Source organism: Manis pentadactyla, chromosome 7 (assembly GCF_030020395.1).
Source record: "Manis pentadactyla isolate mManPen7 chromosome 7, mManPen7.hap1, whole genome shotgun sequence".
NCBI lineage: Eukaryota > Metazoa > Chordata > Mammalia > Pholidota > Manidae > Manis > Manis pentadactyla.
In genome coordinates, this window is record NC_080025.1 from 144476554 (window position 1) to 144498699 (window position 22146).

General features: G+C 55.0%; 1 protein-coding gene across 5 annotated transcripts in view; it reads right to left on the reverse strand.

The window, feature by feature from the left end:
- The window catches only part of PRKAG2 (protein kinase AMP-activated non-catalytic subunit gamma 2), a 266756-nt gene extending 245235 nt beyond the window's left edge, over nt 1-21521 (reverse strand). For all 5 annotated transcript variants that reach the window (XM_036899693.2, XM_036899688.2, XM_036899691.2 and 2 more), the window contains exon 1: nt 20796-21521. In XM_036899693.2, coding sequence (XP_036755588.1) covers nt 20796-20909 — 114 coding nt within the window. In that variant the 5' untranslated portion in view covers nt 20910-21521. The remainder of the gene's footprint in view (nt 1-20795) is intronic.
- Between the last annotated feature and the right edge of the window lie 625 nt (nt 21522-22146).

The window sequence follows — 22146 nt, forward strand, 5'->3', positions numbered from 1 at the left end:
CTCCTCTCACAGCTGCTGATAAGCTTATCGTCGCCCAGAGACCAGAGCGAATCAGAAGTCCTCAATGAGCTGCCACGATTTTACCTCGGGCCAGTTTCTCAGCCTCCCAAGGCCATGATCTCCACCTGCTTCCACCCCCAGAAGTTCAGGGGCGGGAGGGCCAGACCGACTCCAAGTCCCTCCAGCAACGGTGGCCAGGATTTTGTCAATGCTTTCTCTTCCCTGTGGCGGAACCACTGTACTTAGCAACTTACACTCTCCCCCGTGTAGACAATGTCATCCAGAGGATTTTTAATGGCCTCATAGGGAAATATCACAAAACAAACACACAAAGCAAAGAAAAAGGAACTTAGCAAATGCCAGGGGTCAGCCTGGTCATGCCAATAAATTGGCGCCCCTTCCTGTGAAGGGCCAGACCCACCACTTTCCGGAGCCGGAGTGCGCCTTCCTGCTGCCAACGACACACTTGGGCATTCCGCTAACAGGTTCTCCCGTTCGAGGCCTGAGAGTTTGAGGCCTCTGCAAACAAGCTGCTTCTGCTTTTGCCAAACAGCTTCCGCTTTTCTGGAAACTGCTCGCCACCGCCCTTGCTGTCCACGGCCCCTGCCACAGGCAGCTGCCCCCTGGCTCTGGCCTCTGGCAGGGCTGAGGTGTGCCTCACGACAGTCCGGGTGGGGGCGAGTTGTTTTTTCTGATATTGATGCTGTTTCTCTCCTGGGTCTGCCACAAATGGAAATTTCCATCTTTCCTTGTTCAGCAAAAATTGCAGGCTTTTGGTTTCATCATCACTGTCAAACCATTAACCACTAACCCTCAACACCCCATGGAGCCCTGAAGTTAACAGCCTGAAGCACATTCCTGGGGCTCACGGCTTTGGGCACCGGGAGGTCTCAGGTGCCAGGACAACCTGACATGGATGCTTCTGGAAAAAAGGACTGGAAGGCTTTGTTTTCACAGATTCCCTGCACACTCACATCCAAATGCTTGCTCTGTCCTATCCTCAGTGAACTAAGTGCATCTCTAACCCCACTGCCTCTGCAGCCCACTCACTCCTCACGCCCCTGGGCTTCCCTGGGACATGAAGGGGAGCTGGGGCCATGCCCTGCCACTGCCCAGGTGAGCAACTGACCTCTGCTCCTCTCAGCTGGAGGGCAGGGGCAGCAGATGTGGGTGGCAATTAGCTCAGAGGAGCTGCCCAGCGAGCCCAGGGTCAGGCAAGACCAGAAATGCGAGGCCAGATCTAGCCCGGCGCCCGGCCAAGGGCACATGAGATGCACTCCACTGGGAATGGGATGCGTGAGGGCTGCTGACGCTGGAGGCCCAGGGAGCCAGCTGGTGGGTACAGAGCTCAGCCCCAGGAGGGCAGCTTCTGCCCCTGCAGACCCAAAGCGCCCACAGTAGTGCTGGCACCTGAGAAGGGCTCCTGCCCCACAGAAACAGGGGGTGCAGGCAGGGAGGTACCCTCCCCGCCCTGAAGGGCCCTTTCTGGCCTCTTCCTCTTACCCATCTTGGGGCCTCGGGCGGCCCCCATGCAGAATCCTCCAGCCGGGAGAAGGGACGCACACTTGGTGGGCACCCAGGAAGGCAGGGGCTCTGAGGACCACCTGTTCTAGCCCTGAACTAGTTTAATTTCACCCTCAGAGGAGACAGCTGCCTCGATGGCTTCCTGAGAGTCGCATGTGTAAACCGCGTGTTCCTGGAGTCAGTCCTGGGCCGCTCTTTCCTGCATCCCCAGCAGAACTTGCACCAGAGAGATGCTGATGTGACCACTTTTTCTCTTCAACTCCTTAAAAATAGGTGGTGACTGTGACAAGGCCCACAAAGGCACTGTCCCCAGGCCCTGCATCCTTAGGGAGGCGAAGGAAGGGCTGTGGCTGCAGGGATGCAGCAGGAGCCCAGAAAGGGAAGAGAAACCCTCAGTTTCAGCAAAGGGGAAAAATCAAAATGACAGGGCTGGCAATAAAATAATTCACATTTTTTGAAACTTAGGCATTTAAAAATAGCTCATACATTTTTTCATATGAGAGTTTCAACAACTGATATGACGGATATGTCAGATATTAGTTGAATTCTATAAAAGTATCATTTTTGAGGTTAAAAATATGGTCAAATACTGGATATTTCATTTGGCTTAACCTAATATAATAACTGCTTTTCTCTGCTGAGGAAATGGATACAAAGATGAGAAGGGATGAATCTGACGCACACTGAGACCTTCTCCCTCTAAATCCTGGCTCTTCCTACCAATGACCTTGCCTCTTGCCCCCAAACCACTGCAGGATCCAGGCCAGGTGGAAACTGGGACCTCGAGGCCAAGCCCTGGGACCGGCCTGGGAACACTTGGGTAATGAGCTGCAAATCCAAAGCCAAAATCCACTTCTCTTTACTATAGTTCACTTCTCATTCTGACATCGCCACGCCCTCCCCAACTTAGAGTACAAAGAGGACTCATGTCCTCCTGGCCACTGTCACTTATTTCTTTAAAGATCTTATTAAATATGAACCTCTAAGCAGCTTGACCCAAGTTGCAAATTCTGGAAAATTGAACCTAGTATTGCCTCTGTTACCCAGCCTATATGTGTCTACATCTACATGTCCCTCTCAGCATCTCTCTGCATGTGTACGCACATGTGCACATGCACACACACACACACGTAACCCTCCAGCACTCAGGAAGCATGCACTCCTGGGGGCTGGGTGTGAGACTGAGGGTGGTGTGGTCCTCCACCTCCATCAGGTCCTGTGAGGGCCGGGCCTCGGGAGCCCCGGCCCAATGCGCAGCCCCCCTGAGCACCAGTGCATGACCCCCACAAGGCCTTGGTCATGAGAAGGCAGATTCCCAGCCGCTGAGGGAATCCCTGCAAGGCCAGGAGCTGGGAAACCAGCCCCTGTCGAGGGAGGAAGGATAACCACCCAACGCTTGGGCCCAGGGGCTCCGTGGGGCCTCTAAGACCTTCTGGAGTGAGGCCCACAGGACCTGTGACCCCATCGCAGGGACAGGACTCAGCTCTCCTGGTCCCCAGGGCTCTGAGAACTTACTCCTGCATTCAGTGCACAGGGACTGCCAAGAATCTGGGTCCCCTGCCCTCCTGTCCTACCTCCTGTGATTCCCAAACCTGCCTTGAGGGAGAGATGACAGCACGGGGCCCACGGAGCCAGGGGACATGCAGGGGCACACTGCAAGAAAGGACAGATTCCCATCAGGGGACAGCCTCTTTGCTCAGCTCCTGATGGCTGCCGGGGCCCCCTCCCAGGTGGGGCTCCCAGGCCCCCCTCATTGCCCACACTGTCTACAAACTCCACTGTGGGCACGGGACACACACGTCATGGAGAAAGCAGGAAGATGGTGTGCGTGGGGGCCGTGCCATCAGGGAGAGGGTGGGTGGGAGCAGACGGAGAGAAGACAAGTGAGGATTGAGATAAAAAGGACCAGGAACGGGCCCAGCTTTACGCCCCCACTCAACACGCGGCCTTGTGGGGGTTTGTTTGTTTGCTTGCTTAATTAGAATTATAAATTCTCAGTGATACTTATGTACACCCTGTCTTCATTACCAAAAGGATGCTGCAATGCAGTAAGACAAACTATATTCTAAGAAGGAGAACCAGCAGCCACAGAAAAAACAGGGAGGCCGACCTAAGGCCGTGGGTCTCGCGCCCTGACGCAGCCTGGCTTTGTGCTCACGGGGCTTCTTCAGCATCACAGCCAACAAATGAAGAAGTTGTTCATAGTGAATTACTGAATTATTTCAATGATTGTGATGCATTCAGCACTGCCAGGTGCTTTGTGTGATGCCATTTAATTCTCCTAACAGCTCTCAGGTGGGCATTCTCATCACTGCTTTACAAATGAAGCAACTTAGGCTGGGCGATGCCGAGGAACTCGTGTAGTTACAGAGGCATAGGAGGAGAACCCAGGTTCCCCAAGCCCCAGCCCACCACCAGGATCTTTAGGAGGCTCATGATCTGAGGAAGGGTCCTCCAGGGCAGGCAGGGGTGACTGGCAGCATCCTTCCCAGTGCTCCCGGATCCTGGCTGGCATTTCTGCCTCCTGCACCACCCCATTCAGACTCAGATGGAGAACCAGAAGAAACTGTGCAGGGACAGAGCGTGGATTTTGGAGACAACCACTGCTGGTTCAAATGCTGGCCTTGCCCCTCACCAGCTGTGTCCCTGGGCTAATCACTCAGTGTAGCTGAACCTTAAGTCTCCCCAGCTGTAAATATGGGGACAATAACATAAACCAGGCAGAGCTGATGGAGAGTTAAATGACAAAATATGTGAAGAGGCTGTCCTGGTGCCAGGCACCTAGCAGAGTGCCTGGTAAACATATATTTCACGATTTCATTCAAGGTGACAGTCTGAGAAGCAGACAAACCTCGAAGCACCAGGGACAGTGTCCCCACAGGAACTCATGCCAGGGCCTCTTGGCTGGTGTGACAACCACAGGGAAGAGAACTGGGTCAGAAGGCAGGTTTTTCAAGCCTGGTGAAATGCAGCTCTAAAGAAACAGAATAAAGGATGAGGACAGACACAGGTCCGGGAGAGAGAAGAAAACGAGAAAAATAAAGCAACACAAAGGAGGAGAGAAAATGTAGCAAAGGAGGAAGAAAAGGAAAATGGATATCCAGAGAAGTGACCTCTCTGCAGCCGAGCCTGAAGTCTCAGCCGTTTCTTCAGCTTTATGTAAAAGGCGGTGCTGTCAGGCGTCCACAGACACCAAGCAGCACGTTCTCAGAAGGCAGCACAGAAAACCCCCTAAGACCCATCTACTCTCAGTTGGCCACTGACTGATCCTGGCTGACCAGGAATGCCTGCTGAGGACGAAAGGGTGAAGAGTGTCAGAAGCAGGTCAGTTGGGCTCTGGGAGGCTCGGAAAGTGGGGCATCACAGGGAAGACGATGCAAGAGGGCGGACGGAGGGAAAAGTCATTGCTTTCGACTGTGTGACACTCATGACCCTTCTCCTGCAGCTGGCTACCTGCTGCAGGCCACTGAGGTGCACAGACTTGGCACTGGGGGTTCCCCCACCATGGGGCAGCTGTGCCCAAGGTGGACCTACCAGCAGCTGAGATCCAAAAGGAGACTTCAGACCAATTTGTCTTCTACAGACATCAGCCCATAGCAGCGGCTGGAGGCCAACACCTCATCCCTACCACGCATATCCTCAGGGTATATGCGCCGTAGGGCACAGTGGTTAGGCACGGGGGCTCAGGTGCCAGACAGCTTGGCCTCTGCTGTGAGGACTTTCCCTTCTGTAGAATGGGGACAACAGCATCGGCTCCAGTAAGCTAGTGCATATAACACGCTCGGGGCGTGCTGGCCCGGTGGGTTCAGCTATTTCTAGTTCCTTTTCCCCTCAAGGCTGATCTTGAGAATCTTCTGAACTGAGGGCGACCTAGATGATGTGGGGGGGACACACACCTCAGACTCTCCCACCCACAGCACAACTCCGACCTGTGTTTCCCATCCCCAGGAAGGAATGGAAGGACACAGATCGGTGGGATCGGCTCCTCTGGGGTTCCACAGGAGGTCCAGCATGCTGGATGCACCACCAGAGCCCTCTTCAGGAACCAGGCACCTCCTCCAGGCTGCCGGCGAGGCTTCGGGAGAAGGGCGTGGGCCGCCGCTCTTGGTGCACCGGCTAGGCCGAAGGAAGCAGCTCCCCCAAGCCAGAGCAGCCCTCCGTGGATGGATGACTGCCCAACCCGGCACCCCTGCAGTGCTGGCTGCACCCTTCACGGGGGCTCACGCACCCCAGCTCCCTCTGCCTAGTCCTGCTTCTGCCCAGCCCCCAGAGTGACCCCAAAGCTCCCGAGAGCTAATGCTCATCTCCGTCTCTGAGTCTGCTCATCTGAGAGCCCACTGGGTAAGAATGTGCTTGAAGCTACTGGCTTGTAGCTTCCAGAAATATGTAGATTGTTTTACATGGGTATTCATGTGTCCAGGTATTTTAATGATATTTTCTCAGGATTGCACTAGGCAGACCTGGATAGACACTCAAACACCTATGTCTCCCTTAACTTTTAAATTCTAAATGGCCCCTTCCCAATCCACTGTAGTTGCAGAAGGCGGGGGGTGCTTCAGGAACCCTTATATAACACAGGGGCAGGTAAGTCCTGCCTGCTCAGTGGTCCCACTGCACACCATTGCATCAGGCCTGATGTCATGACTCGCTCAGGTCATTTCTGGGTGTCCTGTGGCGTGTTTTCCAAGCATGAGATGGGTTCAGTTCGAGCTTCGTGGCCAAAGGGGCCTCGGCGGAAGCTACAGTAGTGTCAGGGGGCTGGCCTCGGGGGCTGGGAGGGGAAGTGGGCCCCAGGAGCGGCATGGGGCCCCTCCTCAGCACTGGGGTGCAGGTGGCAGGCCCAGCCCTCCAGCCTCTGTCAGCAGGGGAGGCTTGCAAGCGCTCCGATCCTGGAACGCTTGGAGAACCCATGCCCTCCGAGGCGCTGGGTGCCTGGCAGTGTCTCTGACGCCTGGCACAGAACAGATCCGGGGAAAGCTGGCCACCAGGCTTCCTGCAGGGAGAGGACAGCGCACTGCTGGCAGCCGGGACGCAGCTCTGGGACCAGCAAAAGCTCCGGTGGGATTCCCAGCCTCCCCACCTCAACAAGGGGAGCTGCATGCAGGGAAGGGAGTAAGCAGGCTGCTGAGACAAGCTTCTCGAAGACACCAAGCTGGCAGTAAGCATGGGTCGCTGGCCTGAGGGCAGCGTACGCCCCTCTCAGGACGGGCAAGGCCAGAGGCAGTGGCAGGGGCAGGGGCCAGGGAGAGGCCGCAGACCCACACCTGCCTGGCTGCCCCGCTTTGTGCCCAGCACCAGGCTGGCGGCAGGTCTGCTGTCAGCTGCCAGCACCCAGGGCTGTCCTTTGCCTTGTCAGAAGCTGAGTGGCCTGTGCTTCTCAGCCACTAACCGGCTGAGTGCCACCTGCCCGAACCCACATCCCCACCTGTCCAGCAGGGTGAAACTATACACCTCCTGCTTTCTGGCCCCACTGCCTTCTCAGAATTGAGGGAGAAAGGTGCCCTTTGGTGAAGGAACCCTCCTGTTTCTCTGGGGTCAGGACTGCCTCCTCCAGGCCTTCCAAACTGACACCGTCTGACCTGCTTTTGTTCGGGAGATGTCTGTGGGCTGGTGCACTGGGATGTGCCCATGGCTCTGTCCAGGGCTCAGAGCACTGACCGATGTGACAGGTAACCAGGTCCTGTGCCCACCCCAACAGCAGTCATCTCAAGTCATTGGAGGGAAGTCTGAGGATAGAGGGCTAGCCCAGGTCAGCAAAGCTGGTGGACTCAGGGTAGCAATGGGAACCTCCCTTCCTGCCCCATAGTCCAAGATCTCTCCACTAAGATTGTGCCTCCTGAGGCCGTGGGATGGGAGGGATGGAGGTGGCTGGGCACCTAGCTTCAGCACAAAATCATGAAATGCAGGGCCTAGGTGGGCCTTTCAGTCCCCACTGAGGCTCTACCTCCCTATCAAATGCTTTCATCCCTCCCTTAATTAGAAACTATTAATTAGCAGCCTGTGAGGCACCCCTAGCCCAGAAAGGCAGGCAGGGTGCAGGAAGGGGGCACTGACAGCTGCTCCCATAAAGGCTTGTGGGGTGAAGAGGGCAAAAATACATCGCAAAAAATGTCTTCTTTTCACTGTGATAGCCAAGAACCAGAATTTGCTGGAACATACCTTATTCCTCCGAATCCACACCCTGCCTTCACCCTCCTTGGCTTCTCCTGTCCCCAGCCCTCCCCGCCCTCACCTCTGCTCCATTCTCTCCTTCTCGTCCTGTGTTCTAGCCCATTCCTGCACGAGTGGGAGCAGAGAAACAAAAGCACAGACTGTGCCCCTGAGAGGCACACAGGGGCCCAAGGCCGTGAGTGTGGCGGGTGCCATTGGTCTCACCTCAAACGGGAAAGAACTGGAAGATACCCCCACCCCAAGCCCACCTGAGGAGTAGTGGGGATATGACCAAAAGCCGCATAACACTCACTCTCTGGAATCAAGGTGCCAAATTCCCAGGAAAGCCCCCTTAAATGGCAAATGCCCTAAAGGGATGAGGCTGAAAACATGAACCTGATAACCTGATTCCCAGGAACGCAGGTGCTCCTTGCTGCTGTGGCGTCCCCTGCAGCTACCCCTGGCTCCTGTACCCCTGGCTCACCGGGGCCCTGCTGGCCCTGGGGCGGGGGAGGTGGGGGCAGGCGAGCCCCCGGGACCTTCTGCTTCCAGGTGGGTTCTTGGGGATTCGATTTCCACACCCACCACCCCACCTCTCGGCAGCTCCCCCGCACCCCAGACCCGGCCTTCATGTTTCCAGCAAAGGCCATTTCTAACCATGTTCAGATGAGGGGTCAACCTCTCAGCCCCCAGAGCTCCCCCTGGCTTTCACTGTGGGCTCTGGGCAGTGGCCATTCGTACTAGCTCACTGTAAATAAGATTTGTGAAACAAACCTATAAATGTATTTAGCCAAAGCATGAAATGTGATAAAAATGCATTCACATTGAATTCAGTTAAATAATCACCTCATTGAAAAGAGTAAAATTATCTTACCGTGGGACCATCCCAGAAAACCTGGGCTGGGATGGTCCACAGCTATATTCTTGGGGTGGTCCTCCCCAACAGGCCCCTTTGGAGAGGAGAGGAAACCAGCCTTCCCAGAGGACCGCCTCTGGCTTCCACCTCATCTCACCTCATTTGCCCCCAAGCCCTGCAAGGTGGAATTATTATACACATTTTACAGGTGAGGCAACAGCCCCGGAAACGTCATTAAACTACCTAAGACATATGGGAGTGAACAGTGGCACTAGAATTGCAACCTTGGCCTTTGATACACACACTCATGGCCCCGCCCTGCCACCCTCCACAGAGCAGAAGAAAGCCACCACGTTTTCTCTGCTCACACAAGAGAGTCTGTTCTCAAGGACCTAATATGAGGAGAGCTAGGCCCATGCTTGTCCCCTTGTGGGACACGCCATGGATGGAAGGCAGTGAGGCCAAGGGGCTGGGCCTGGCCTCCTCTCTCCCTGAGTGAGCTTGCATCATACGTCGGTCTAGGTGCCAGACCAGTTTGTAACCAGAGCATTATCATGCCATCTAAAATACCTCCTGGCACATTTATGATGCTCTTACTAGTCAATCAGCCTGAGCAAAAAGCCCAAATGAGGTCCTCAGGTAGGAGATGAAGGGGAAAAACAACGAATACAGCAATGATCCTAAAAATTGCCCTTTTATTGAACCAAGACATGGTTTGTCTGAAAATCTTCTCTTTGAAATATCTGGCTCTCATAAGATTTGTAAATAAGGGAGTCACCTAGATTTTTTTGGAATTCATAGAGTTAACCAAGCATTTGGACTCTAACGACCATCCACGTGTCTTCTTTCCCACTGTTAGCTGGACTTCTGCATTTCCTCGGCATCACTAACATCAGTATTAGCACTGGCGGCGTGGGAGGTGGTTTCCCAGGGCTGGGACACAAAAGGTACACATGCGTTCCATCCTCAATGGAGCACATGGCCTAATCAAGGAGACAGAAGTCTGGCCCTCCTAACCCCAACCTGGGACAACTCAGAAGGAACATCCCAGTTCTAGAATATTCTAAGGGACCAGCTGAGGTCTTTGTTGTGATTGCTTCATAATACGCTGATTTCTCTGCCCCATCTGACTTGTTTCCTTCTTCTGCGACTGACGGACCAAAACTAGACACACAGAATCATTGGCTAAAAATAATTTTTAGGTGAGTATCATTTGTGGGGTAAATCATCATTAAACAAGGAATATAATCAGACGTGACCATTTGACTTTAAGTTGTATTTTATCATGGTAGGAAACTCTATGCCTGCATCCAACCCTCTGCAACTTTGCCTTGAGCCTTTCCTGAACACTGATGTCACCCCATCTAGAGAAGGAGGGCGATGGGTGGCAAGTGGACAGACGGTGCCAGCGTGGAGCCTCGGTCTGCTCTGAAAGGACTCCATCCCTGCTCACTGCCGCCCACAGCTCATGATTTTTGCCCACTGAAAACCAGAACTGCTCTGAAATCATTTTCTGATCTAACCCAAAGCACAGCTCTCTGTGGCAGAGAGCCACGGGGGGCCAGCAGGCGGGACTGCGGCTCCTCAGAAGCCCCCGCTCTCCTGAAGCAACGGATACCACCTGCCAGAAAGAGTCTCTTTCTTGCCAACATTTCTGGGGGAGGAAACGCAAGTTTTCCTCCCTGCTTTGCCACTGGCTGATCAGGTGACCTTTGGTAAGCCCCGTAAGGGCTCCACGCTGCCTCCTCATACTGGGGTGGCCCCACGGCAAGGCCCCACCTCTCTGGCCCCCAGGGGCCACTTCCACACCTGGTGGAGAAGTCAGCTGGCCGAGCTCCTCCCTGAGCCAGTTTGGTACCACTGCCCAGTATCTCCCTCTGTCTTTGAGCCAAAAATATTCTATTAACCTGTGCCTCAAGTTCATTTCAGAAATCTCAAAACACAGTTAACAAGCAAAGAGGCGAGGAGTCACCTCCTGCACTCCTGGCACTGAGCCCAACACGCACACATCATTGGTGATGGGACGGGAGCTGGGGTGGCACTGCCAGTGCCCAGTTTTGGGAGGACCTGACTCCAGCGCTCCTTGGCATGCTTCTGCCCCCTGCCTCACTCACAAGCCCCTCAAAGTCCGCCTGTTCCTGGGAAAGCCCTGCGTCCACAGTCACGGTGCGTGAGCCACATGGAGACCTCAGACTGCGATCCTCTTACATGTAGAGTATATGTTAAGGGTGATATATTACCATAGCTTAATTACATAATTTAAAAAAATTATGTATTGATTATGTAATTAACAATGCTAATTACATATTACCCTACTTAACATCTTAATGTTATTACATATTACAGTTGAGGAACATATTATAGCTAATAATTATATTATTATACATTAATGTGTGATTCTATAGTAATGTCACATTAATTATGATATAATATTACTTTTTATGTTATATATCTATTTGACAAAGAATAAATGTTTGTTGTTTTTCAGGCACTATGCTTTGGGTGTTCTGACAGCAGCAGAGGTGAGCTGAGAAGGTGATGTGTGCCCCAGATTCCTCTGTAGACTTGATGCCCGGCCAGGGGCAGGCACGCCTAGCTGGGTCACAGCTGCACTCTGAGCCCTGCGCGGTGCCTGGCACACAATAGGCTTTTGGAGAATGTTTGATAACTCAGTAAGAACTCGCCTGCTTATTGGACAGAGAGCCAGCACAGGATTTCCTGATTCCTGGTTTAGTGTTTATATTCAGTTACTTAAAACACACACACACACACACACAAAATGAGAAAGAACTAGAGATAAGACATACAGAATGACAGAAGGCAGATTATTTATTTTTGAGGTGAGAAGGATACAGAATCGCCTTCAATGACCTTCATCTGAAAAGGAGTGAAGAAAAGAGCACAGCGACCCAGTCCACCCCAAGGGCAAACCGCTGGAAGGCGGCTCGCCAGACCAAGTATTTGGTCTCCCGTGTGCCCATCATGTGGGTGGTGTCTGTCCTCCCCACCAGTCCTCGCCTCCCACCCCCGGGTAGCCTGGACTATCCCAGGGCTGGAGCAGGGCCCAGCAGAGACATCAAAACCCCAATTCAACACAACAAAAGTTGTGCCTACACTTCTACGGCGAGGACAGCAATACGAGTAACAACAGTGATACTGCTTCAGGGGGTTATTTTAAAGATAAGGAGAGACGGCTTATGGGAAAGTGTGTGGCTGGCACACAGCAAGTGCTCCATCAGTCTTAGCTAAACCGATGACAGTCATGCCTTCCCAGGTGGTATCTGATCATCGACAATGTTCATCCGTCAGAGCCACCGGGAATGAAGCTGACCCCTCGAGCAATGTCTGGAATGCGAGGAGGAAGGGAGGTCTCTGGGTGCTCATTACCTAATTTGCTGAAGCCAAGAATGGGGCCGGAGTGAGGACAGCCTCAAAGGCACGGCCCAGTGGCCCTTGCATGGCCCACGTTGCAAGGCAGGATGAAACCAGGTGGAGGGTCTCCACAGGGCCCAGCAGAGAGACGGCTGTGTGGAAGCTGCTCGCCAGTCCTCTGGGCTGGGCTGCCGGCTCCCTCTCCCCTCCTCTCCACCCCCGCCCCAGGGCCAGGCCCGGGGGGTTACACAACAGGGATGAGCGGGGCCAAGAGGAGGTGCTCCAGGCATGCGGAGCAAGCCAGGTCCCAAGGCTGCCACAGCAGCCCGGGACTTCCAGCAGGGAGGGGAGGGGGTGCAAGGAAGACCCAGATCTTGGGGAGCATCACTGAACTGTGGGCAGTGGAAAGCACGGTGGCTTCGCGGGCCTGGTGCCACTCTCTCCAGCAGTGCTGGCGTGTCCTGCCCCTCTGCTGCGCCTGCTCACGTGGCTCTACCAGAACACAGCCTGGAGCTTCTGACTGCTGCCTTTTAAGGCAGACACTTAGCTGTGCTTTTAAGGCAGGGACCCTGTTGTATCAGGTCCCAGGGGTCACTGTAACACAGCACCACAAGCAGGGCAGCTTTAAACCATAGAAAAATGTATTCCCTCAGTTCTGGAGTCCAGAATCCGAAATCAAAGGGCCAGCAGGTCATGCTCCCTTAAAGCCTCCAGGGGACGACCCTCTCTTCCTTTCCCAGCTTTGGTGGCCCCAGGGCCTTTGGCTTGTGGCAGCTTCACCCTCTCTCTGCCTCCACCTTCACATGCTCTTCCCTCTGCATCTCTGTATCCCAAGGCCCCTCTTAGAAGGACACCAGTCATACTGGATTAGGGACTCAGCCTAATGACCTCCTCAAAGTGGCTAATTACATCTGCAGAGACCCTATTTCCCAATAAGGTCAGAGTCACAGGTACCAGAGGTTGGGATGTCAGTATATCTTTGTGAAGACATAATTCTTCCCACAACCCTGTCCACCTTTGTATCTGCAGCTCCAGCACAGTGCCTGGGAAACAGACCCAAACGAGCTGGCTGCTTCCCAGTCCCGGCTCCACCCCGCCCAGCTGTGAACACCGCCTCAGCAACTCTCCTGCAATATATTTCTTTACAAACTGGGAAGTGGGTGCCCACTTCCTAAAATTCTTCCCTGGCCCTGTTGCGTCCTTCCTCCCGTCCCCCCACCTCCCCCACCAGCACCAACGGAGGCCACCCAGTGCTGCCCTGGACCTGGCTCTGCATGAAGGGCCACATCCCTGCTGTGCCCAACCCCCAGGCAGATGGCAGAGCTGCAGGGCTTCCCACAGCCAGTGCCCCACCTCTATGCAGGGAAAAAAGGCCGGACTCCTGGGGCTACTGAGAGCAAATTGGTTTTTGTTGTACATTCATCAGCAACTTCGCTGCCAGGTCAGAGTATATCAAAACAGAAGCCTTGGCAGAAGCCCCAAAGCGCGAGGATATCTGATTGGCCAGCGACAAGCCGTGAGTTGGCAGAGAAGGACTTCCTGTCAACAGGAAAGAAAGGATGGAGATCAAATTATTTTCAAAGTGGGCAGTGGAAGAGAGAGATGCGTGAGATTCGGATTAACCATTCCAACGCAGGGCCAAACCAGCCATGTGGGAGGTGCTGTCTCCCACTGGAGGGGAGATGCGCAGCGGTTTGCTCTGCTGCCAATGCGAACGCTGTTCAGAGGGGTCTGAGAATTCCCCATGGTTAAGCCTCAGGGACAGAATTTACCTCTCCTGTGGCTCCTCTGCCCGTCTTAGAGGAACGCCAAGGTCAATTAACCAAGCAAATTAAAGACTCTGTTTCAACTTGGCTGCTCAACACTTACTTCATTGGCCTTTGTTCCACATTTTAAGCGATGCTGACAATTTTCTGACATTTGGTTCCATGTCACAGCTTACCCAGATGGGTGGGTCTGATGTCTTATAAGAAGTGGGAGGCAGCCGGTGTTTCACGGGTGATCATATTCACCGATGTGGGTCAAAGGCAGGGTGGGTGGAGGTGCACAGGGGAAGGAGGGCTGGACTCTCACCCAGCCTTCTAGCATGTCTGCTGCCCTGCTCAGTAACCTGAGGGGCCCCCACAAAAGTAAAATGGTGCCCAGCAACTGAGTGTCACTGGCAGCCAGCTGAAAAAACCAAAAGGGGAAAAGAAGGGAAGTCAAAGAGAGTTTAACAGTCAGGAAACTGCACATATTTGGCTGAATGGTTTTAGAGGATACAATTAACTCAGAGGTGACAGGAACGAAGGGTGAGCCGGTGAGAAGGCGTCGGCAGGTACAAAGGGCTCCCGGGCTCTCTCTCCAGCCAATCTAGAGCTCAGCACCACCTAAAGGGCCAACCCAGGGAGATTAGCAACAGAATACAGCTTTGTTAGATTTTATTGGAGGGCAGCAGTTCAAAGAAAATGGGCAGAGCAGGAGATGTGGGAAGCAATGAGAACCCCACAAGTCCATGATGTGTGCGGACACCGTATCACATACACACACTGCTAGGCTGTTACTCTGTCTGTTACCTCAGGGCTGGGGATGCCCTTTTGGTAAAATAACGATCCAGGATATCAACAGTTGCATGGATCATTGGGCCGCTGTGCAGCATTCAGAGCCCAGCTTCCACAAGGATCTGGAACCCCCCCAGACAGCTCAGAGAGGGAGGGGGCAGCAGGGGACAGGCTGGATGAAGGGTGAGAGCTCGGAGGACGCACACATTTCCTTCCGTGTGCCACCAGCCATGGCAGGGGAATGTGCTTGCTCTCAGTCGGGTCCTCTGTGAAGTGGGGATAAGAGGATGAGACCAGGGGAGCCAGCCTGAGGGTGCACCCCAAGGCGCTGAGCGTGCGAGTCTGCAAATCCACACGCTTCGTGTGTGCTCTGCTCCTACCATCATGCAAGCTGGTCCACGGAGGTCTGTCACGCTCTGCAGGGTACACACAGCCATCAAGGACAGGGACTTTTGTATCCATTCTCTGCCTACCCACGCCCTCCACAGGCCCAGCACTGGACTCTGCATAACTGGCACTCCGCCAATGTGCTCTGCCCATGCTTCAGGAAGTCCACTCTCTGATCAGCTATACTCACATCCTGCGAGCTGTACAGGGGCATCCCAGCCTCATTTATAAACCCTGGAGCCGCAGGACAGTCTGGGAGCTCCATCACTGAGCAGCTCAGCTCCTGAAGGTTCTGATAACATACTCTGGGCTCTATAAGAGCCTATGCTCAGGGCACGCAAGAGGCACTAAATCACTGAAAGGCAGAGTCAAGAAACATCCCAGGGTGGCTCAATGAACTGGCTCATACTGGGCGACCCTGGCTGGGGGCTGATGTGGATATTCATCTTTATTTGGAAGCCAGACACAACCTGCCTTTGTTCAACAGTCAGTAACCAAGGATATCTCTTTTCAATGACAGCTGAAAAGGTGCAGATGACAGATAGATGGCTGGATAATTGTGAATGGATGGATGGATGGATGGATGGGTGGGTGGATAGACAGATGGACAGGAAGAGTAACTCATGGGAACAAAAGAAATGACTTAGGATTCACACTGAGGAAGCTGGAATCAATGGTTTTTAAACCTCTTCAGGTGAATCTCCAGAATCACCTGGAGACCTTACCAGAAACACAGAACCATGGGTCCCACTCCTCAGAGATTCTGATTCAGCAGGTCTGGGCTAAGACCTGGGATTTTTATATTTCAAACAAACACTGGGTACTCTCCTTAAGTTGGTCCAGGAACCACACTTTGAAAAAGACTGCCCTAAACCCTAACCCAACAAATCCTGCCCAAGTTTGTACAAATAGACTAAGGTCAAGGCCAAGGTCAAAACAGACAGCCCCATGTGTAGCATGGCACCCCTTTCCCCTCCTCCAATGCTTTCTTTAGTCTAGTGTGTTTCGGTAGTGTGATGGGCAGTGAGCCCTTCCCTCCAGCCCTGGGGGTGGCAGGGCAGCTCCCACTCCCACCTGTGTCCTGGCCATGCCCCCCCTTCACTCCTCAAGTGCCTGAGCAGAGTGGATCCGGTGGGCTAGGGGCTACTGGTCACAGGCCCATCAGTAAGGTGGAGGGCACTGGGCCTCAGGCAGCTCAAGGCTTCCCTTCACAGCCACCCAGGCGAAGGCATCACTAGCAGTAGCCCTGCCGAGCTGAGTCGCAGCCCCACAGGCCTCTGTGACCAGCCAGCTGCTCTTAAATCTATTTTTAGTTTGTCTCCAGTGACTGTGGAGTGTTTCTGGAGCACTGCTCCCAAGAGCCAGGGACGGCAGTGAACGCTGGGCCCCTGCCTCAGTGTCCACACAGCCTCCTTCCCTCCAAAGCCCTCCCTTCCCCCTTGGCCTCCTGCTCTGTCACTGGCTTGTAAACAGTTCCAAATACCCATGATATGTCAGCCAATAGTCATCAATTAAAATATGTCCAAGACATGCATATTAGCACTAATAGGGAAGCCACTTTTTCTTGGAAAAAAAGAAGAAAAGAACATGCACGCTCCCAGCAACAGCTTCTCTGGCAAATTTCTGGCAGAAAGCCATGCCCAGCTAGGCTTCTAATAGTTATTTTCTAGAACCATTCCCACCACCTTCGTTATTATTCCTACTTATGTTCTGAATTAAGTCTAAAAGAAGAGAGCTGAGGCCGGTGTCAGCTGCGAGCCTCAGCACTGCGAGGCCCCAAGCACTCTGCCCACTGCAGCCCCAGTGCAGCCCCAAAGGGAGTGTCTTTCCTCTTCCTCGCCTCTCTCTTACACCTCTCTTTCCCCTGACAAGATCTGAGATGGTTTTCCCATAAAGACATCCAAACTGTCTAGGAAACAGGCTAAAATCAAGAAGGTTAAATCCTCTGTTAGGCCCAAGGGCCACAGTCCCTTTAGTCAAATTCCATTTGTAAGTGACTCTGCTTGGCAATTCCGGGTCTCCATTATGTGCTGTAACCCACAGGCCCTCGGGGACCCCAACGTGGGCTCCTCCTTTCTGGTGTCCCAGGCCACAGCAGGTGCTGTTGGAGGAAGGCAGGTGATGATGACTAAAGTCAATCACAGCCTGGGAGGGAGGTTTGCAATGATTTCCCCAACACCCCGGGTCACGGCTCTGTTTGAGCCCCAGATACAGGGGTGGAGGCAGAGGCCGATCGGGTTCCAAAAGGACTCAGTCCAACTCAGTGAAGAAATGAGCTGCTCGGACACTAGAGGTCCCAAGAGGCCTTGTCACCACGAGGGCCACTGGACATCAGCAAAGGACCCCACCCACAGGTCTGCCAGAGCCACAGTGTCTTTCAGGAGCCAAGAATCCCAAACGTCCTTGGAAATGGAGCCTCTGGACAGCAACAGCCACCCAGCACCGGGGTGGGATGAGCCGGCTGCGATTCTCCCTCCAGGGCTGCTCAGCTAAAGTCCACCACGGGAGGACTGCACTCACGCCCCCAACCACTTTATACAAGTGCCCTGAAAGCACAGGTCAACCCAACTCCTGTGTCCCTTGCCATTCGTCAGACCTCAGGGCTCCCCCAGCCTTCCCTCTAAGGCCCCCTCTGCCCTTGGCTTGTTTTAACCCTGTCATTACATAGTTCACCCCTCCCTTATCTCCGAATTTTTACCAGAGCATTTGAATCATTCCTTGGCACTTAACCCTCTTTCCACAACCCCACTTTGCACGCTGCTACCAGACTAATGCCCATGAAGCACCGTTTCATCACCTCTAGCTCCTTATTAGTTTAGATCCCGCTAGGCAGTAGGACTACGACGTAGGTCCTGCTGTTCACCCCAGAGAGTGGGGGAGTGAGGCAGAGAAGCTGGGTGAGCCAGTGGGGGGACATCAGTGAATGGGCCACCCACTGGGCAGCTGAGGCTGGCCCACTCAGACCCTCTGGAGCACCCTGCAGACCTCACGTCCGAGCCACCTCAGTGAGTTTATGAGTAGACTGAGCTGCTGTCCTGGGTGGAGAGTTGCTCCATAGGGCATAATCCCTATGCCAGCGTCCGGCCCAGCCTGCCCTCCTGCTGAGCAAACTGCCCCCATCCAGGAGGACTCCTCCAGGAGCGAGAAGGACGCAGTGAGAAGCTGGGGTGGGGAGCGGAGCTGTCCAGCCAGGCTGCAGGGACATCTGGGTGTGCCACAGGCCTACCAGGCAGAGCACGGACAGCCATCCACTGCAGCTTCTCAGCACCTTCAGGAAGAAGTCCTCCATCCCTAGGCCTCCCTCCAGGTAGGGCTACCAGATAAGATACAGGAGGCCCGTTAAATTGGGGCTTCAGAAAACCATGGATACTTCTTTAGTAGAAGTTTATCTCAAATGGTACATGAACATTCATATACTAAAAGGTTTTCATTGTGTATCAGAAATTCTAATTTATTTGGGAATTAATATTTTTATTTCCTAAATCTGGCATCCCTACTTCAAGGCCCTCCTTGATTGGGCCTCAATCAGTTTCTGATTACCCTAATTCTCAAACCCTTTCTTCCCTGGGAGGAACTCTTCACTGCACCTGGAAACAGTCATCCAAATGCCACGCCACGGGGTGGGGGGGTGGTGTCAAGCTGGTTCCCTGGCAGGAGTGCCCCAGCGTCTCCCTTGTGTCTCTGTCCTGTGCAGCAGCTCTGGATCTAATGTCTCTGGACCTAATGTCTCAATGACCCTCAGTGCTGTGTCTCTCTCCCTTGGCCCCTCTGAAAGCAGGCCCCACATGCACAGGTCATCATGTGCCCTTGAGCCATCTGCTATCATTTGTCTGATGCCTGTTTTCCAAGCGAGGGTGTACCTCCCATCTAGCCCGGCACAACGATCAACAGGTAATTTCTAGCTGGTCAGTAAGAAGCTGTGTGAGGCAAATGCAAATCCTGTGAGGACAGAAACAGAGTCTCTCTTGTTCACTATCAACCAGAGTGCCACACATGTGCAGTGGAACATTTGAGCAAACAGTACTTTCTGTTAGGGCTGGATAATGCCAGGAACATTGTCGGAGGCAGCTGCAGTCATCAAGGGCAGCAGGAAGGTGGTCAGAGTGTTCCAGCTATATTGTAGTTTTTCACGTTCCCAGCCTGGCCTCTCAGTCCTTTTCCAGGTTCTGGATTTTGTCCGAGACTACCACTAGCACCGCCCCTTGAGCGGGTCCCCTGCAAATATTCCCATGCTGAGTTTGGACCAGGCCTCACCAATGATAGTATGGCCTGTACACGGGACAGTGTCATTTTCTCCTCTCTCTCTCTTTTTTAAATTGAATATTCTGATGTAGCCATACATTTATATAACACTTTAAATTTGTAAGAGCTTTCTCATGAGTTATTTTATATCAACATCCCTGTAAGACAGGCAGAGTGGAATTATTATTTCTGACAAATGGGAGAAACTGAGTGGTTAAATGGCTCACTCAGGTCATCATTGTTATAGGGAGGTTTGTAGCAACGATGACTAACTTTTCATTTAAATAGGGTTTAAAGTGCCTCATCTTGGCAATGTAAACAGGTGTGCCTCATTTTCACGCGTAACACTTAAAGAATGCTTATTCCTGAATATTTGGATCACTACTCTCGTGGCCACCCAGCAGCCAGGGGTCCGTCCAGTCACCTGCTCCCAGAGCCTCCCCGTGCCAGGGAGGGCTGGCCACAAGCCTCCCAACTTCAGGCTTCTCCCCAAAGTACCCGTCAGCTGCCCGGGGCTCTGGTCCTGGACTCTGCCTTTCCTCATCCAAATGTGTTACGCACACATGTTGGGGAAAAAGGGGCTGAGTTCAACACAGGAGAAAAGTGCCAAACGGGTTCTCAGGGTAGAGTGGCCAGCCGCCGCACCCCAGTCCCGCCCTGTCGCTGTCAGTACGGATTAGCTCTAAGGAGTGTTTAGGAAGCCCCGGGAGGGTGGGACTCACTCTGTGCACTCCCACCCTGTGCCCAAGACTGCCATCAGGAAGAACGAAATCACACTCTGGGTGTGTGTGTGCGTGTGTCTGTGTGTTTGGACAAACATTTACTTGGTTGGTGGAGGTGAGGGGTGTGACCCAGTTGGGAGTTTCTTTCGGGTGCAGGTAAGGGCAGGGGGCCTGTCCCACCCCCCGAACCCCCGTCGGGGAGGCTATTTCGGAAGGCTGCTGGTGGAGGAGGCGACGTCAAGAGGCTGAGGGCTACCAGGACAGGCAAACGGAAGGGTGGGCGCACGACCCCGCTGGCCACTTCCTCCAGCTGGACAAAATCAAGCCACAGACCGATCGATATCACCAAAGTCCGGGCCGGGCTGCCGGCGTGGACTGGGCTGAAGTTCGCGGCAGCCCTACCGGTTAGAGATTCCCGAGCCCGCAAAGCCCGAAATGTGCTCCTGGGCGGCAGGCGAAGGAGCGGCTGCAGAGTCACCCCCGCCTCCTGGCCCAGAGACACCCCGAGGGAAACTGGGGAGGAGGGAGGCCCATTTGAAGGCGCAGTTGTCCAGCCACACACTCATCCCGACCCGACCGCTGTCCCCACCCACTGCCCCTCCCCTCCGTCCCCAGCAGCCGCGCGCGGCTCCACCTCCTCGGAGCGCGGTCCACGCCGACCTTTTTCAACAAAACAACAACACGCACCGCCCATCGCACCCGCACCGGGGGGGATCCCGGGCTACGCCCTTGCTCCGACCAGCCGCGCCCCGGCCAGAGCGCGCCCCGCGCCCGCACCAGCGCCGCAGACGGCCGCCGAGCGCCGGCTGCACGCGGGCGGGGAGGGAGAGCGAGCCCGGGCTCAGCGGCCCGGCTCTGCCCCACGCCTCCACCCTCCGCCAAGCAACCCGGAGTGCCAGGAGGGGCACGCACGGCGCGCGGGACACCCGCGTTAACCGCTTGCGCGCCAGGGTCGGACGCTACCTGGGGGTGGGAGCAGGGGACCGCGACGAGGCGACTCACCGGAATGTGCACTCGCAGCGAACGCCTTTTCTGACTGGGGTTTTTCTTGCCGCTGCTCCCGCCGGGGCTGGAAACATCTTTCTTCTTCTTGGTGTCCATGGCCGCGCTTCCCATAACTTTAACCAGAAGTTAATTCCGGGTGACCCGTTCCTGGAATGAGGTCCTGCCGTCGGCCTCGAGCCGCGTGCTCTTTAGTACTACCTTCCCCCTTGAGACGCCGCGTGCGGACTTACGCGGGGAGGGAAGGTGGGTACCTCGGGCCGCCGCCACCCGGGCGGGATGGCGGTCGGCGCGAGCGCCGAGCTCACGTGTCCTCTTCCTCCTACGGGCTCATCGATGCAAAATCAAAGCCAAAGTCTGTCCTGGTTCTGGTCTCTCTCCGGGTTACTCGTGGCAGAGGTCTCCCGCTGGGTGACAAAGTTTTCTTCCTTTTGCAAAGCGAAGCAACATTTTACACCCTCTCGGCTCCTCCCACCGATTCCCAGAGGTAATCTGAAAGGCAGGTGCAATTAAAGACAGTAATTTGGAAAACAGCCCTCCTATGCCTGTGCCTGAGTGGAAAATCTGGCGAGTGAGACGATTGCAAATAAATATAATCCCCGGCCGCAGAATAAACCAGCCCGAGCCTGGATCTCTTCTCGTCCTCCTTTAGGGCGAGGCGGGAGGAGGGGAAGAGGAGGCGCAAACGCCAGCAATCGCGCAGTGGGGCTTGCGCTCAGCTGAGCGCCCGGGCGCCGGCCAGAGGGCACGCCGCAGCCCGCGGGGAGGGGAGGGCAGGGCGTCCGCTCCGTCCCTGCGCGGCACCGCGGGCCGGGGACAGCGAGGGGACAGCAGGGGCAGGGCCTGGCCCCGACCAGTCCGGGAGCGCGGGGCGGGAAGGCCGCGTGCGAGAACAGGAAGTGCACGGCGAGCAGCGCCGCGCTCCCGCTCCCGCCGCCACCCTACGCCGCCCCCGGGTCGCCGCGCGCTGTGGCCGGCCGGGCGGACGGGGTGTGCCCGCCCCCGCAGCCGCGGCGGCGGCGGCGGCGCGGACCTCGCTCAGCGCGGACCTCTGGTCCATCCAGTGACCCGGCGTCTCTGTTTACCCTGCCCGCCAGCCCCAGGCCGGCACGCGCACCCGCGCCCCGTGCCCCCCAGGCCGGCAGCGGCGGAAGCATCGGCCCGGGTGGGATGCGCGTTGACCGCACGTGCTTCCGGGAAGCCGCGGCCGGTGCCGCCTGGCGGGCGGGAGGTGCCGGGGGTGCGGGTTTCCGCCTCCGCCCACCCACCGCCGGCTGTCTCAGGGCTCTCCGAGCGTTGCGCAGTGGCTCCGCGGGGAGTGTGCGGGCGCAGGCTCAGCAGCCCCGCGCCG